The sequence below is a fragment of the Grampus griseus genome (genome assembly GCF_964374135.1).
Source record: "Grampus griseus genome assembly, chromosome: 7".
Classification (NCBI taxonomy): Eukaryota; Metazoa; Chordata; class Mammalia; order Artiodactyla; family Delphinidae; genus Grampus; species Grampus griseus.
In genome coordinates, this window is record NC_139001.1 from 59,335,224 (window position 1) to 59,350,638 (window position 15,415).

General features: G+C 39.9%; 1 protein-coding gene across 3 annotated transcripts in view; it reads right to left on the minus strand.

Annotated features, from left to right (window-relative positions):
• Positions 1-15,415, minus strand: part of MAP3K20 (mitogen-activated protein kinase kinase kinase 20) — a 172,273-nt gene that overhangs the window by 144,107 nt on the left and 12,751 nt on the right. For all 3 annotated transcript variants that reach the window (XM_082657753.1, XM_082657752.1, XM_082657751.1), the window contains one exon: positions 15,216-15,408. In XM_082657753.1, coding sequence (XP_082513879.1) covers positions 15,216-15,374 — 159 coding nt within the window. In that variant the 5' untranslated portion in view covers positions 15,375-15,408. Of the gene's footprint in view, positions 1-15,215; positions 15,409-15,415 lie in introns of those variants that run through there.

The following is a 15,415-nucleotide window of genomic DNA, read 5'->3' on the forward strand; positions in this document are numbered from 1 at the left end:
TGATCTGCTTATCAATATCTACCAAAAGCTGGCCGTAGGTTGTGATTGTATTGAATATATAAATCCATTTCAGGAGAACTGACATCTTGACATATATTCTGACCTATAAACATAGCATATCTCTCCATTTATTATGTCTTCTTTCATTTCTCTCAGCAATGTTTTATAGTTTTCAGGGTAAAGATACTGCACAATTCTTTCGTTAAATGTATCCCTCAGTATTTCATTTTTTTCTGAAACAGAACTTTATATTTTAGCTGTGCTACATAATACATAACTTACCATTTTAACCATTTTAAGTGTACAATGTATTAAATGCATTCACACTGTTGTGCAACCATCACCACTAGTCTATTTCCAGAATTTGTTCACCATCCCAAACAGAAACTTTATACCAATTAAACAATTCCCCATTCCCCACAGCCCCTAGTAATCACTATTCTACTTTCTGTACCTGAATTTGCCTATTTTAGGTATCTCATATAAGTAAAATCATACAATATTTGTCCTTTTGTGTTTCACTTATTTCTCTAAGCATAATGTTTTCACGATTCATCCACGTTGTAGCACGTATAAGAATTACACTCCTTTGGGCTTCCCTGGTGGCGCAGTGGTTGAGAGTCCGCCTGCCGATGCAGGGGACACGGGTTCGTGCCCCGGTCTGGGAAGATCCCACATGCCGCAGAGAGGTTGGGCCCGTGAGCCATGGCCGCTGAGCCTGCGTGTCCGGAGCCTGCGCTCCGCAACGGGAGAGGCCACAGCAGTGAGAGGCCCGCGTACCGCAAAAAAAAAAAAAAAAAGAATTACACTCCTTTTAAAGGAATGAATACTATTTAATTGCATACATACACCATATTTTGTTTATCCATGCATCTGGTGATGGACATTTGGGTTATTTCCAATTATCTCATATTTTCGTTGCATTGTAGGTGGTAGTTTTTAGATGGCTAATTCCTTCCTCGGTTCATTGCCTGTATCAAAAATGAACTCTTGATCTGCTCTCACAGACCTGCTCCACCCATGATTTCCCCCTCTCCCATGATGGCAGATGCATCCTTCCATGTCCTCAGTGCACAACCTTTGAGACTTCCTCGACTCTACTTTCACACAGCACGTCCAGTGAGCAAATCTGGTTAGATCTATCTTTAAAATATACCCCAAATTCAACCGCTTCTGACTGCCACCAGTGTAACCTTCCTGGGCCTGGCCACAAACATCTCTTTGTCTGGATTATAATTTAACTGGCCTTTCTGCCCCTGCCCCATATGGTCTTTTCTCAGCAGAGTAACCAGAGTAGTCATATTAAAACATAAGTCATTTCACTTCTCTACTCCAAAGCATTGAACTGCTCACCATTTCCTCCTGATTTAAATCAGAAGCTCTTACAATTGCCTACAGGCCCTATCCGATTTGGCCTTGCTACCTCTCTGGCCCCATTTCCTGTCTCTTCCCCCCCTCACTCACTCCACTCCAGCCACAACGGCCTCCCTGCTCTTCCCCAACACACCAGGCGTGCTCCCACCTGGCATCTGCATGTTCCCTCTGCGTGGACCGTTTTATCCCCGTGTAAGCAGATGGCTTCATCGCTTACTCCAGGCATTTACTCAAATACCACCTTCTCAACGAGGCCTACCTGACCAGCCCATGTAAACTGGCAACACTAGCCCCATACTGGCGCTCCTGATGCCCCGTACTCTGCTCTATGTTTTTCCTCACTTTTTTAATATAAACTTTTCATTTTGGAATAATTTTAGATTTACAGAGAAGTTGGAAAGATAATGCAGATCATTCCTCTCACCCAGCTTCCCTTAATTTTAACATATTGCATCACCAGGGTCCCTGTATCAGAACTAAGAAACCATTACTGGTACATTACTATTAACTAAACTCCAGACTTTATCTAGATTTCACCATTTTTAACACTGATGTCTTTTTTTTTTTTTTTTTTCTGTTCTAGAATCCAGTGCAAGATACTACATTATGTTTGGTCATCATGCCTCAATCTCTTCTGGACTGTGACAGTTTCTCAGTCTTTCTTGGTTTCTTAAGACCTTAATAACCTTGAGGAGTACTGGCCAGGTATTTTGTAGAATGTCCATCATTTTGGGTTTATCTGATATTTTCCTCACGACTAGAATGGGGTTATGGGTTTGGGGGGAAGAGGACCACAGAGGTGAAGTGGTTTTCTCATCACATCATATTGGGGTTATGGGCTAGCAGCATGGCTTAACACTAACGATATTAACCCATGTCACTTGGTTAAGGTAGTGTTTGGCACCTTTGTTGATTGTAAAGTTACTGATTTTTTCTTTTCTATACTCTAATTTTTGGAAGTGAGTCACTAAGTTCAGCCCATATTTAAGAGGCATAAGGGTCTTTATAATGTTTTAATATACACTTCAGTTAGTTGTTTCATTTCCCACATTTGAAGGTAAAGCTCTATAAGGACATGAATTTTGTCTATTTTTTTGTAAGTTTTTTGTCTATTTATTTTATTACTGATGTGGCTCCAGTATCTAGAACAGTGCCTGGCATGTAATAAATATCCAATATTTTTTGGATGACAGAACACAGAAAAGGAGATTTCCTACTAATCTGTGTAGGTCACAGTCTCCTACAGCATCAATTGTGCATCTGCCCACCTAGAAAGGTATGTCCCAGGAAGAAAAATCACATATGTCATTTACTCTGAGGTGTTACTAACATGTTTCTTTTCTCAGTGGTATTTGCAGTGTTATTAGGGTAAACAATCTTAAAGAATGAAATTACAATGCTAAAATTTGAGGCATCAGCAATAGGATTAAATAGAGAATATATGTAAACGGCTTGGAATAGAGGCTGTCAAAGACAGGAACTCAGGAAATGTTAATTTGCTTATATATCCTTACCCTACATTCAGGTCTGAGAGATTTGGGGGGTACAGAGGGTCTTCCTTGGAATCTCAAAAACATGCTTATTCTACCTGCTAATAATCTTAAATAGTTTTTGAAAAAAGGTAGAGTATAAATTTTTAATGCTCCACACCCCCAAATCCAGTTAATATTAATGTCTTGATCTCTTACTAGATCTGTTCTTGGTCTGATCTGCACTTACAGTAAGTCTAACTGGAATCAGAATTTCCCACATATCCTCCCTGTTCTGAGACCAGTACCCTGGCCTTAGCCACAGTTCCCAAGTTTTTCCCAAAGAAGAATGCAGGTTACACGTAGAGGCCTTATTTTGAGGTTAAGAAATTATCCTGAGTTTTTTAAAATTTATTTGGTTGCACCCGGTCTTAGTTGCGGCAGGCGGGCTCCTTAGTTGCAGCTCACGGGCTCCTTAGTTGCAGCCAGTGGGCTCCTTAGTTGTGGCTCGCCAGCTCCTTAGTTGCAGCTTGCCGGCTCCCTAGTCATGGCATGTGAACTCTTAGTTGCAGCATGCACGCGGGATCCAATTCCCCGAGCAGGGATTGAACCTAGGTCCCCCGCATTGGGAGCTTGGAATCTTAACCACTGTGTCACCAGGGAAGTCCCTATCCTGAGATTTTTTAAGGGAAAAAAGTTCTCCACTTTCATAACTTTAAAGATTTGGTCAGCAGCTAATTAGTTTAGTAGAAGTTAGTTTAGATGTTAACCAAACTATGTATTATATTTTAAAATACCCACCCAATGATTAAAATAAAATGAATACATACTTAAGATAGGCTCTACGACTATAGTCCCAATAACAGAAACAATTGTTTCCCACTAAAGGATGCACTATTCTGCATGTTTTTAAAATGTAGTGAGTTAAATGGATTTTGTTCATTAATTACTTAATATAATCTGTCTTCAAAAGCAGATCGGCCATGTAGTCCCCTCCTTCTTGAGCAGAGCCTGCACAAACACTCACCAGACATCTCCATCCTTAACAGTGTATCTGCTGTAATGTAGCTAATTTTACCAAGTGCTATTCTCCTAAATGGTATCAGGGGTAGAAGTCATATTTTCAAGTCATTAAGACTCCAACGGTCTCATTTCATTTAGGACACCTTAATTTTTCTCAGGTCATGAATCATGAACATCAGATATTAACACTGCTAAGAAAAAGCATCTTGGATTCCTTTCTTGGAAACATGTTAAAAAAAACAAACCAGGGCTTCCCTGGTGGCGCAGTGGTTGGGGGTCTGCCTGCCGGTGCAGGGGACGCGGGTTCGTGCCCCGGTCCGGGGGGATCCCATGTGCCACGGAGTGGCTGGGCCTGTGGGCCATGGCCGCTGGGCCTGTGCGTCTGGAGCCTGTGCTCTGCAGCGGGAGAGGCCACAGCGGTAAGAGGCCCGCGTACCCCAAAAACAACAAACAAACAAACAAAAAACAGATAAGAACCATGGCCAGGAAAATCCTGCCTAACAGCCACAGGACAGAACCTTTCATTCAAAGACAAACTAATTTGTTAAGAGCTCAAAAGATCAGTCAAACGTGGAGAAGAAAAGGCTAGGAATGAAGTAGACTAGAAATGCAGACTGTTCTGTTCTGTAGCTTCAGGAAGAGCAAAACCTTCCTGGAAAATCTTACAGAAGAAGAGAAAGTTGAGATATGATTACTAGGTTTATTATTTTATTTACTCCCTATGCATTTATCGATTGCTTATGGTGGGCTGGGTACAATGCAGAGCTTAGAAAAAAAGATCAATCAGATACAAATCTTAAGTTCAAGAAGCAGACATATGGAAGGAAGAGGGTAAGATTTGTTCTGTATGGCCCCAGAAAAAGAGACCAGTATCCACAGCTGGAAGTTACATTATAAAGAACTTTCTAAGAATTAAACTGTTGCAAAATTGAACAGCCTGCAACTCACATGTCATCGATGGCAGCCTTCAAACAGAAACTGGTTGTCCTAACCAGGAGCAGGAATCAAGCACCAGTGAAAAAAAAATTGATAAGATGGTCTCTGTCTTAAGTACTTCCGTGAGAGTGACTTCCTGTCTTCACTAGAAAGCAGAGAAGAAAATTCTACACACCTTTTTAATACCCAAGTGACATAATTCTATTCTGAAGACAGAGAATTAATCATATCTACTTGAAAACTATCTGAAACACTCCCAGGTAGCTCTTCCTCTCCTTCAATTTTTCAGTTTTTTAATTGTTCTCTCCATATTAGGCTTTGTGTTTCTCAAAAATCCAATTCATGCTTCATACTATTTTTCTTCTAGCAGCAAGAGCCTAGCTTGTATAACACCAGTTAGTCAGGATATAACAGCCTTACTGGAATACATTCATTGGTTTGATTTCAGTACAATATTTAGAGGATGGCTGCAAAAATATTATTAACTAACTGAAATGTTTATTGCCTAATATACTGAGATCAATAATAACTTTAATGAAAAGCTGAAATAACTGTTGTAATATGTAATGTTACATATGGCAAATTGAAAACACCTCCACATGCAAGTAAGTATGTAATCTAACAAAGTTTTGAAAGGATTAAAAAATTTTTAAATGACTGAGAAGCAAAAATAAGAAGGATAGGGGCTTTTTCTTGAAAATAAAACACTATTACAGTCGCATAAGTGATCTGAAAATATCCTAGAATGATGTTTGTCTTAATGTAACTGCATTTCACATAACATGATAAGAAAATTATTTATAATTCAGGTAATTTTCTAAATTCCTCTTGGTCCCAGGGGAAGCCATTCCTACAGCTTTTCCTCAGCGTAAGGTTACCTCTCCACAAGGTTTGTGTTACCTTCAGATATATCAGTAGTATACGCTTACTCGTGTAATTTACATATTTGTTCAACATGTGTCCAATTTTCTTTTTAAAATTATTTATTTATTTTTGACTGCACTGGGTCTTCGTTGCTGCACGCAGGCTTTCTCTAGTTGCGGCAAGCACGGGCTACTCTTCGTTGCAGTGTGCAGGCTTCTCATTGCAGTGGCTTCTCTTGGTGTGGAGCATGGGCTTTAGGCGTGCAGGCTTCAGTAGTTGTGGCACAGGGGCTCAGTAGTTGTGGTGCACGGGCGTGTGGGATCTTCCTGGACCAGGGATCAAACCCGTGTCCCCTGCACTGGCAGGCGGATTCTCAACCACTGCGTCACCAGGGAAGTCCCTGTCCAATTTTCTCTATCTCTTTATAGCAGTTCACTTTGGGGTGTCTTATAAGCTCCCAGTAACAGAAATGTCTCACGGAAAAGAGCTGAGTGATGGATAGCTGTTTTATATATATACCTTTGGAGTGGTGACTACATTAATGATCAAATAAAATGATCCATTATTTTAAACTGCTTATTCTCTAATTCAAAGTAATGATTTATGTATGTAGTAAAAAATCAAAGCATGGCATAGTGAAATGCTTAAAATTCCTTAAGTGGAAATGGCATGCCGGTCTAAAAAAGGTACAAAAGCAAAGGAATTTATAAAAATCAAACCAATAACTAAGAGTACTATGTAGCTATAGTATTTTTTTTAATTATTTTATTTATTTTTGGCTGCGTTGGGTCTTCTCTGCTGCATGAGGGCTTTCTCTAGCTGTGGTGAGTGGGGGCTACTCTTTGTTGCCGAGCAGGGGCTCTAGGCATGCTGGTTTCAGTAGTTGTGGCACACAGGCTCAGCAGTTACGGCTTGAGGGCTCTAGAACACAGGCTCAGTAGCTGTGGTGCGCGGGCTTAGTTGCCCCGCGGCATGTGGGATCTTCCCAGACCAGGGCTCGAATCTGTGTCCCCTGCATTGGCAGGTGGATTCTTCACCACTTCGCCACCAGGGAAGCCACTATGTAGCTGAATGCAAGTGGTGCAGTGACACAGTTGACACAGTGAAGACAGGTGTGCTCTATCCTCTTCATAGCTCAAAGAGAGTAAATGAAGAAAATGTAGATACGTCCATACAGGATATCTTTCCTGGATGAGAATGAGAGGGACATCTACAGCGATACGATCCCAAGAATAAATACTTGACTCTGAGCAAGGCACAGTGCTAGGTGCTGCGAGACAGGTAAGAAGGGTGCTGTTTATATTAGCCAGGTTACTTAACCTCTCTGAGCCTTAGTTTCTGAGCCATCAAATGGAGATTATAATCTTGTAACACAACTGTGAAGAGGAAGAGGGCAAGGATGGAAAGCCCCTAACCAAGTGATCAGCTCACAGTGGTAGCTGTACTTGGTACAGTGATGATGACCAGGATGGTGACAGCATCAGCAACAAAGGCAATGGTTAATGGCTGTTTTTGCCCTCAGAGAGTTCTCACCAGGGATGCTGCATACACTTGCGTATACATGCTTGCCCTTCTGCATTCATGCTGAGCCTTGCCATGGATTTTTCCTGCAGACTGACCCCTTCTCAACATAGGTTCTAGGAACCAACAAATTGAAGTTTTCACAAAACATGACACTTATCTGCTATCCTGACTTTAGAACATGGTTGTGAAGATATAACCGACAGTTAACAGTCACCCAAGTCTTCCTCTGTGTCAAGCACTCTTCTAGATATTTTATACGTGGTAAGTTCTCTAATCCTCTCGACAACCCTGTGATGGAGGTACTGTTATTAGCCCCACTTTTCGGATGAGAATACGTGGCATGTTCATGTGAAAAGTTAAGTGCCCTCCCTTACAGTACTTCTAGAGCCACGAGGCAGTTTTAATCGCATGTCAAATTAGCTGTATGGGTGCTAACTGGTATAAATTCAAAAGAAAAAGAGAAAAATTACGTTTGTGTGATCTGAGAACGTTTCACAGTGAAGGAAGAAATTAAAGCTGAAGAATGAGTAGGACCTGCTCAGGCAGAGAACAAAGGTATTACAGGTGAAGGAAAGAATGTGGACAAGGTTACAGAAATGGGAAAGCAGGATGGAAGCACAGCTGGACCTGGTTGGGGAGGGGGCGAGAAGGGAAGGTGGTTTCAGGTCAGAAAATGAAAGACAAAGCTGGAAAGTCAGGTGAGAACCCCAGTGGAAAAGGTTTGGAATCTCAGGGCATCTGCCTGAGGTTTCCCGTCTGTCGGCCATTCCTAAGTCTGCCTTGAGTTCATTATGCCCAGTGACATTGCCAAGCAGGGCCTGTGCACAGGTGGTCACCTGAGCACGGTGAATTTAAGGGTCTCGAAAGCCTCTAACAACAACAATCTCTCCACTACCAGTTTCACTAAGTACCTGCAATTCCAAACTGGAGTCAACATACTGATCATCTGTATTTGACATGATTGGCTAGGTACAACCTAAACCTCCAATGAGCAATCAGAAACACCTGGGAAGCCTGTTGCAGCCCAGATCGCCAAGCCCCACACCCCAGAGTTTCCGACTCAGTAGGGGTGGGGTGAGGCCCAAGAATTTGCATTTCTAACAAATTTCCAAGTGACGCTTGATGCTACTGGTCCAGGGGCCACACTTTGAGAACCACTGACCTAAAAGAATAGAATGCGGAATGGGTAAATTCTGATTGCGGACAGAAAAATTCTGCATGGGGTTATCTTAAATAATAACTCACGTTCCTACAGTTAAAGCAAAGGTAATAATTCATTGATAAAAAGTCAGCTACAGAACTGCAAAGAAGAGAAAAAAGGGTCTCTCAAGAGTTAATAAAATGACAACAACATTAACTAGTCTTCTAGTGAAGCACTAATTGCTGACATGTTGCTAAAGTCTGTATAATAAAAGCTCTCATTTTTAGTTTTGAGTTCTGTGTCAATTTCAAGATTGTATTTTCTGTCTCACACAGGTATCTCCCCCTTTATATAAAAAGTTACTGAGAGTTCCTGTTCTTATGATCAGTTTTGATATTTTGATCCTCTCTCTTTACCTATAAATATTTATACTGTGGGAAAGTTTTGAAACTTGGATTTATCTGGCTTTCAACATTTCTACAACAATCAAATTTGGTAGGAAAATAGATTTTTTTAATAAAGGGAGTAGGGGGCTTCCCTGGTGGCGCAGTGGTTGAGAGTCCGCCTGCCGATGCAGGGGACACGGGTTCGTGCCCCGGTCCGGGAGGATCCCACATGCCACGGAGCGGCTGGGCCCGTGAGCCATGGCTGCTGAGCCTGCGCGTCCAGAGCCTGTGCTCTGCAACGGGAGAGGCCACAACAGTGAGAGGCCCGCGTATCGCAAAAAAAAAAAAAAAAAAAAAAAAAAAGGGGAGTGGGGCCTTTCAGAAGTCAAGGCAATTGAAGAAGGAGCCTCATATTTCACCTTTTGAGGATTCTGCTTCCTTTTCATTCTTTTGGGGAAATAAAAAGGAATCATGTTTCCTTCATATCTCATACTTAAATCCGGTTTCCTACCATCAGTTAAATATCAACAGATTTCAAGTTAACACAAATGCTTGCAAGTTTCCATCTCTCCGACAGAAAAAAGTACCAGGTACAGACATGCCTGGTTCATGCTGTGAAGCTGATGAACCACTCGTGTGGGGACTGCTCTCCTCTGGGTATGTGGTTGGAAAGAGGACACTGGGATCCACAGTGTCTTCCTCTGCCCTCGCCACTCCCTGCTTCAATTTCTGCCTAAGCAGTTTGGTTTGATCTCAGCTCACCTGGAATTTACCAAAAAGATACAATAATGGCTTCTTTTCTTCCCTTTGGTATATGCCCTTAAGACCATATTATTTTTTTCCTGTTGAAAACTTCTTTTCGTAACAAAAATAAATAGTGCTCTGTAAGTAAATCTGCAACCAACAAAAACAAGCTAAATTACCACTGAAAAACCTGTAGCACTGCTATGAGAAAGCAATGTAGAAGTAAACATTAAACGTTTTGAAAGCACATATTGAGACTGAAAAATGTGTGATTTGTGACAGACTAAAGAGGTTTATAAAACTTAATTCACTTGAACATCCTTAGAAAGTGACAAAGGTTGTCAGAGCTATGATTTTTTTGAGTTTTTTTCCTGTAAATATATGGGTTGCACTGTGTTTACGTTTGTCAAAACTTAGTGATACGTGTATTTCATTGTATGTAAATTTTACCTTAAAAGAAAACAGAACTGCAAACACATAATGAACTCTGGTAATGATATGCATGCTGAAGTATTTAAGGGGAAACTATTGACACCTGCAGCTTATCTTGCAATGCATCAAAATGGATTGATGGATGGAAGAATACATAGACATACATGTGATAAAGCAAGTATTTATGTTAATAACAGATCCTAGATGGCAGACATACAGATGTTCATTTTTACCCTTTCAACTTTTCTTCATGTTTGAAAAATTTCATAATAAAAGTGTTATGTTCTTAAAAAAGAAATATGAGATCATCATAGAAAAATATGAAAAACAACAGAAAGTATAAGAAAAAGAAAAACACCACACAGACACCTGGGATGATATTATATACCTTATTTTGTAACTTTTTTACCACTTATCAATATATTATGAGCATTTTCCTAGCTCTTTAAGTATTCTTCCAAATGCAATGGAATTCCATTATACAGATGTAGCATAATTTTTTTCATCTTTATTGACGTATAATTGACAAGTAGAATTGTAATATATTTAAAGTATACAACATGATGATGTCAATATACATACGTATATTGTGAAGGATTCCCAAGATCAAGTTCATTAACACAACCATCATCTTTCACATTTACTTTTTTGGGAGGGTGGTAAGATGTAGCATAATTTAAAAGATAATTTGTTGTAGGACACTTGAGTTGTTTCTAATTCTTCATTATTTATTTGAGATAAGCAACCTATTATAGCCTTCTTCCTGCATATCTCTGATTATTTCCTTAGGATAAAGTCCTAGAAGTAAGATTTCTGGCTCAAAGGAAGGAAACATTTTAATATTTTTGATATATTTTGCTAAACTCTTCTCCAAAACATGTATCAATTTACATTTCTAACAGGAGTGTATCACAGATCACAGCTATACAGATGTATATTAAAATTTTAATTAAATGCTCCCATAAATAAAATTTATCTATAACCATTCTTTCTCCCAGAAGAACAAAGGCTCTTTTTAAAAGAGTCTACAATAAGCAAACCTAGTACCCAAATCTTGGTTTCTAAATATCACACTCCCAAATCAGGTACCCGGAATCAGGGCTTCCTGAAGAAATACCTGACTCCAGGAATGGAACTAACTGAGACTGGAACATCTTTTTGTGCCAGGGAGTATGAAAAGGCTAAAAAAATGATGAAGAAGTATCAAAAAGACATAGGAGCCAAATTTAAGGGACTCCTACTTGCTAAATCGGGAACAATTTAAGCATGAAAGTGAATAACGATAGTAATGAACTATAACATTTTGAATTTGAAAAAGAATCTGTAAGTCTACAATGAAGCAATAAATAAATGAATGAGTGAATAAGTGAAAAGTAAGGAAACAAGGAAGAAAGGCTCTCATTTATGCTAGAACCTTTTGCTTCCTACACAGTAACTGTCACAATATTTGATTCGAACAAGAATCGTCAATGGATGCTAAAAACATTGGGCAGTGTTTGTTGAGGGAAGATATTTACATAACCTCAAAGTATCTACCAATAGCTTAATTATTAATTACAAAGAGAAAACAGGTATTTTACTGGGGAGATATTGAGTGAGTCCCTCTTAATCAAGGGTTCAAAATTAATATCACCTACAATGGGACAAACTGACATCGGAGGTCTTCCATTAAGACACACCAGGGGCACATGTCCTATATAACATTCTTACCAAAACTACATAACTTTAAACTAGGCAAGAGGGAGGGAAAATCAGATGAAGTCCAAATGAGGGACATTCTACAAAACTTTCCAGCACACTTCAAAAATGTCAAAGTGTAAAAGACAAAGAAAGGCAGAAAAACTGTTACAGATTAAAACAGACTAAGTAGATATATCACTAAATGCAGTATGTCAGTGGTCCCCAACCTTTCTGGCACCAGGGACCAGTTTCGTGGAAGACAATTTTTCCACAGACTGGGGATGGGGGGGAGTGGTGGGGGGTGGTTTCGGGATGATTCAAGCGCACTACGTTTATTGTGCACTTTATTTCTATTATTATTATATCAGTTCCACCTCAGACCATCAGGCATTAGATCCTGGAGGCTGGGGATCCCCCTGAAGTATGTGATCCTGGACTGGAACCTGGGTTGGGGAAAAAAATGCCATAAAAAGCCTTTACTGGGACAATTGGCAAAATTTGAAAATAGACTCGTACAATAGGTAAAAGTTTTGATAGTTGTATTACAGTTGTTGTGTTCTTGGGAGAAGCTAAAGTATTTAGGGATAAAGGAACATAGCATCTGCAATTTACTCTCATGTTCAGTAAAAACTAAAATATGTATGAATATATATAAATCAATAATATATAAAGAGAAAGCAAATGTTGCAAAATGTTAATTAGTTATGATTTTAGGGGAAGGATATGCTAGAGTTCATGGTACTATCCTTGTAGTTTTTCACTAGGTGTAAAAGTTTTTTAAAAATGAAGTTTTACAAGATATGGAAGCAACCTAAGTGTCCATCAACAGATGAATGGATAAAGAAGATGTGGTATATGTACACAATGGAATACTACTCAGCCATAAAAAAGAATGAAAATCTTGCCATTTGCAACAACATGGATGGTCCTAGAGGGCATTATGCTTAGTGAAATAAGTCAGAGAAATCAAATACTGTTGCTATCACTTATATGTGGAATCTAAAAAATAAAACAAATGGATGAATATCAAAAAAATTAAGTTTTAAAGAACTACCAAGATTTTAAGTAAATGCCATTTTTCTTTCTTTTTTTCTAAATCAGAAAAGTAACATATACTCACTAAACTAGAGGTCTACGAATAAAGCAAAAATAAATAGCATTCCTCTATACCCTCACATAAGCAGAGTTAGAGTTTTGAATATATTTTCTCCACCTTTCACAAAACATATATTTAATCAGATATTAGGTCATTCTTTTTTTTTTTTTTTTTTTTTTTTTTTTGCGGTACGCAGGCCTCTCACTGTTGTGGCCTCTCCCGTTGCAGAGCACAGGCTCTGGACGTGCAGGCTCAGCGGCCATGGCTCACGGGCCCAGCCACTCCCGGCATGTGGGATCTTCCCAGACCGGGGCACGAACCTGTGTCCCCTGCATCGGCAGGCGGACTCTCAACCACTGCGTCACCAGGGAAGCCCTTAGGTCATTCTTAAAGAGTTCCATGAGCGAGCTACCAACATATTAGTAAATGTTCCATCACTTCTAAAATTCATTGGCAAAAATGACCAAGTGACACAGGACTGAATCTATAAATTGGAAAAAATCCAGAGCTTATTACCTTTATCTTTTCACTGAGAAAACATCTAGCCACCAAGGCAATACATAGTTCATACAGTATAACAAACATTCACATAAGAAATGCATATTTCCTTTCCAATAACTGCCAACCCCTAGCCAAAATTATTTACATCTTAAACGCATGTCAAGTCAGTAAGTGTGGGGATGCTTTGCAATAACTTCCCATGTCTCTTTATCACGGACAGTCACTGATTAAATCAAGCTCCAAAGCTGACACTGAGTTTCTGTTTTTCCTACTTAGGAGTTTATGAGGTACGCTCCTGCGGTTTACTGTAATCAACTCCAATTCTGAACGATACTCAGGTTAAATATCTACACAAGAGCAGGATTTGGCAGTTTCCAGGTCCTGTTTTCACCCCTGTGCTTTCCTATGTCATTTTCCTGGCTTTGTCAAAGACAGTAAAAAAAGGTATTGGGTATGGATGGGGGTGGAGTGAATGGGTTGCAATTATTGTCTTCCTATCAAAATCTATTTCATGTCTCATAAAGTCTTTCTCACATCCAACAATCACACAAGAACATGTTCATTGTACTGAAGTTGCATGATGCTTAAAAAGATTAGCATACTTATACACTTCTTTGAATATAAATTTGATGGAACTAGTTTATTTTCTGTTCTTAGCTGGTCAGCTAGAGGTTTCAGAGTTAAAAACTGGAGAACAGGGGGTCTGACCTGGATTTCACCTACCCCTACTGGGGCAGCTTAACCTGTTTCTCAAAGCTGTATCTCCCAACCTACAGAATGGGTACAATAATGCTGGCCTGTAAAGGGCTTAAGAGTTCACTAGATAAAAAAACTAGGTTCAAGTCCAGAATAAGAAATGGTTTTATTATTTGGCTACTATTTTAAAAATTCGTTGATCAAGAAATGAGGGGAAGGAAACTTTTTCTACATAGTGCCCTTCGGTTTGGGGCACACATTGGCTTTAAAAGCTCTCACTTCTTAATGCTTTCCACAACCTACAGATACCCCAAGGCAGAGATATCTTAGTCTTTCTGACTTGGCTTCAACAATTGGAAACACAGATGGTGATTACACAGTCACACAGCAGTGCTGGGACGGAAGGCCACATAGTGCTTTCCACTTGGGTTTCCATCTCCAATCAATTGCTATGGTTCACTGGCAGCAGTCAGTGAAAAAAATGAAATCATTCAGGGAGATTAAAAGATGTTTATGGAAAAGTTCACTTCAAAAAGATATTGAAAAGAACAATAAGAAGCCAAAACAGGACATAAGTAGAAATGACCAAAGCAAACTCCAGAGGGTAACTATTAAAAGTTATCAATGCCCTGAGCCCCTGCAGGTCAGCTCCACAACTAGCTTTATTGTGGAGTTTAGGTACCCAACGGAATGTGGGGATGATGTGTCACTTTCCTAAGAAAGATAAAGGGCCTGTGTATAAGTTTTGGGCTTGACTAGGACCAGCACAAACCCCAGACTCTGAAAGTTAAGACCTTTTTCCCATTTTACAACTAGGCCAGCTCTCTGTCTAGCATCTTTATTAAACAAAGTCCATCACTTTGGGCTTCAAGTAGAGGTGAAATGCAAGAAGCTGGTATTGCTTATATCTCAGTAGAAAAATAATGCTTTTTGTTTTTCAAAAGACAACTCCTGAGGACCACAAATTAATGGACAGAAAATGGAAAGGGGATGAAAACTTTACACACTACTCTTTACTGACCCCTCTTGGCTGACCCAGGGAAAAGCCTGAAGCCTGGGAAGGCCTGAAAGCTCACCTCCCCTGGACGACAGCTCAGGGAACATTCGGTCTGTCACGCCATGGAAAGAAATCCTCTCAGTTCAGATGACCCCTAGTAAAATTCAACCCCCAGCACACGTGGCATTGGTTGCTATTTATGGAGCTCCCAGAATGGAAACTGGGAAACGGCCTCACGGATCAACCCCAAAGGCTCTGCTAGGTCCCTGGCAGCCTGAGACCTCTGACTCCAGGTTGAAAAGCTTACATAAGTGCTATCGTGCCCACTTCTGATAGCAGGAAAAGACCTTACCTCTTTCTCTATCTTGAGTAGCTTCTTTACAGCCACCTCCTTGTCCTGTGATATCCATTTGGCTCGATAGACACTCCCGAAACTTCCTCCACCGCAGTTTTCGAAAAACTGCAAGTCATCAAATTTAATTTGCACAAAGGAGGTACCGAGAGACGACATCTCATAATGACAAAGTATTATACTTCCACGAAATCTATAGA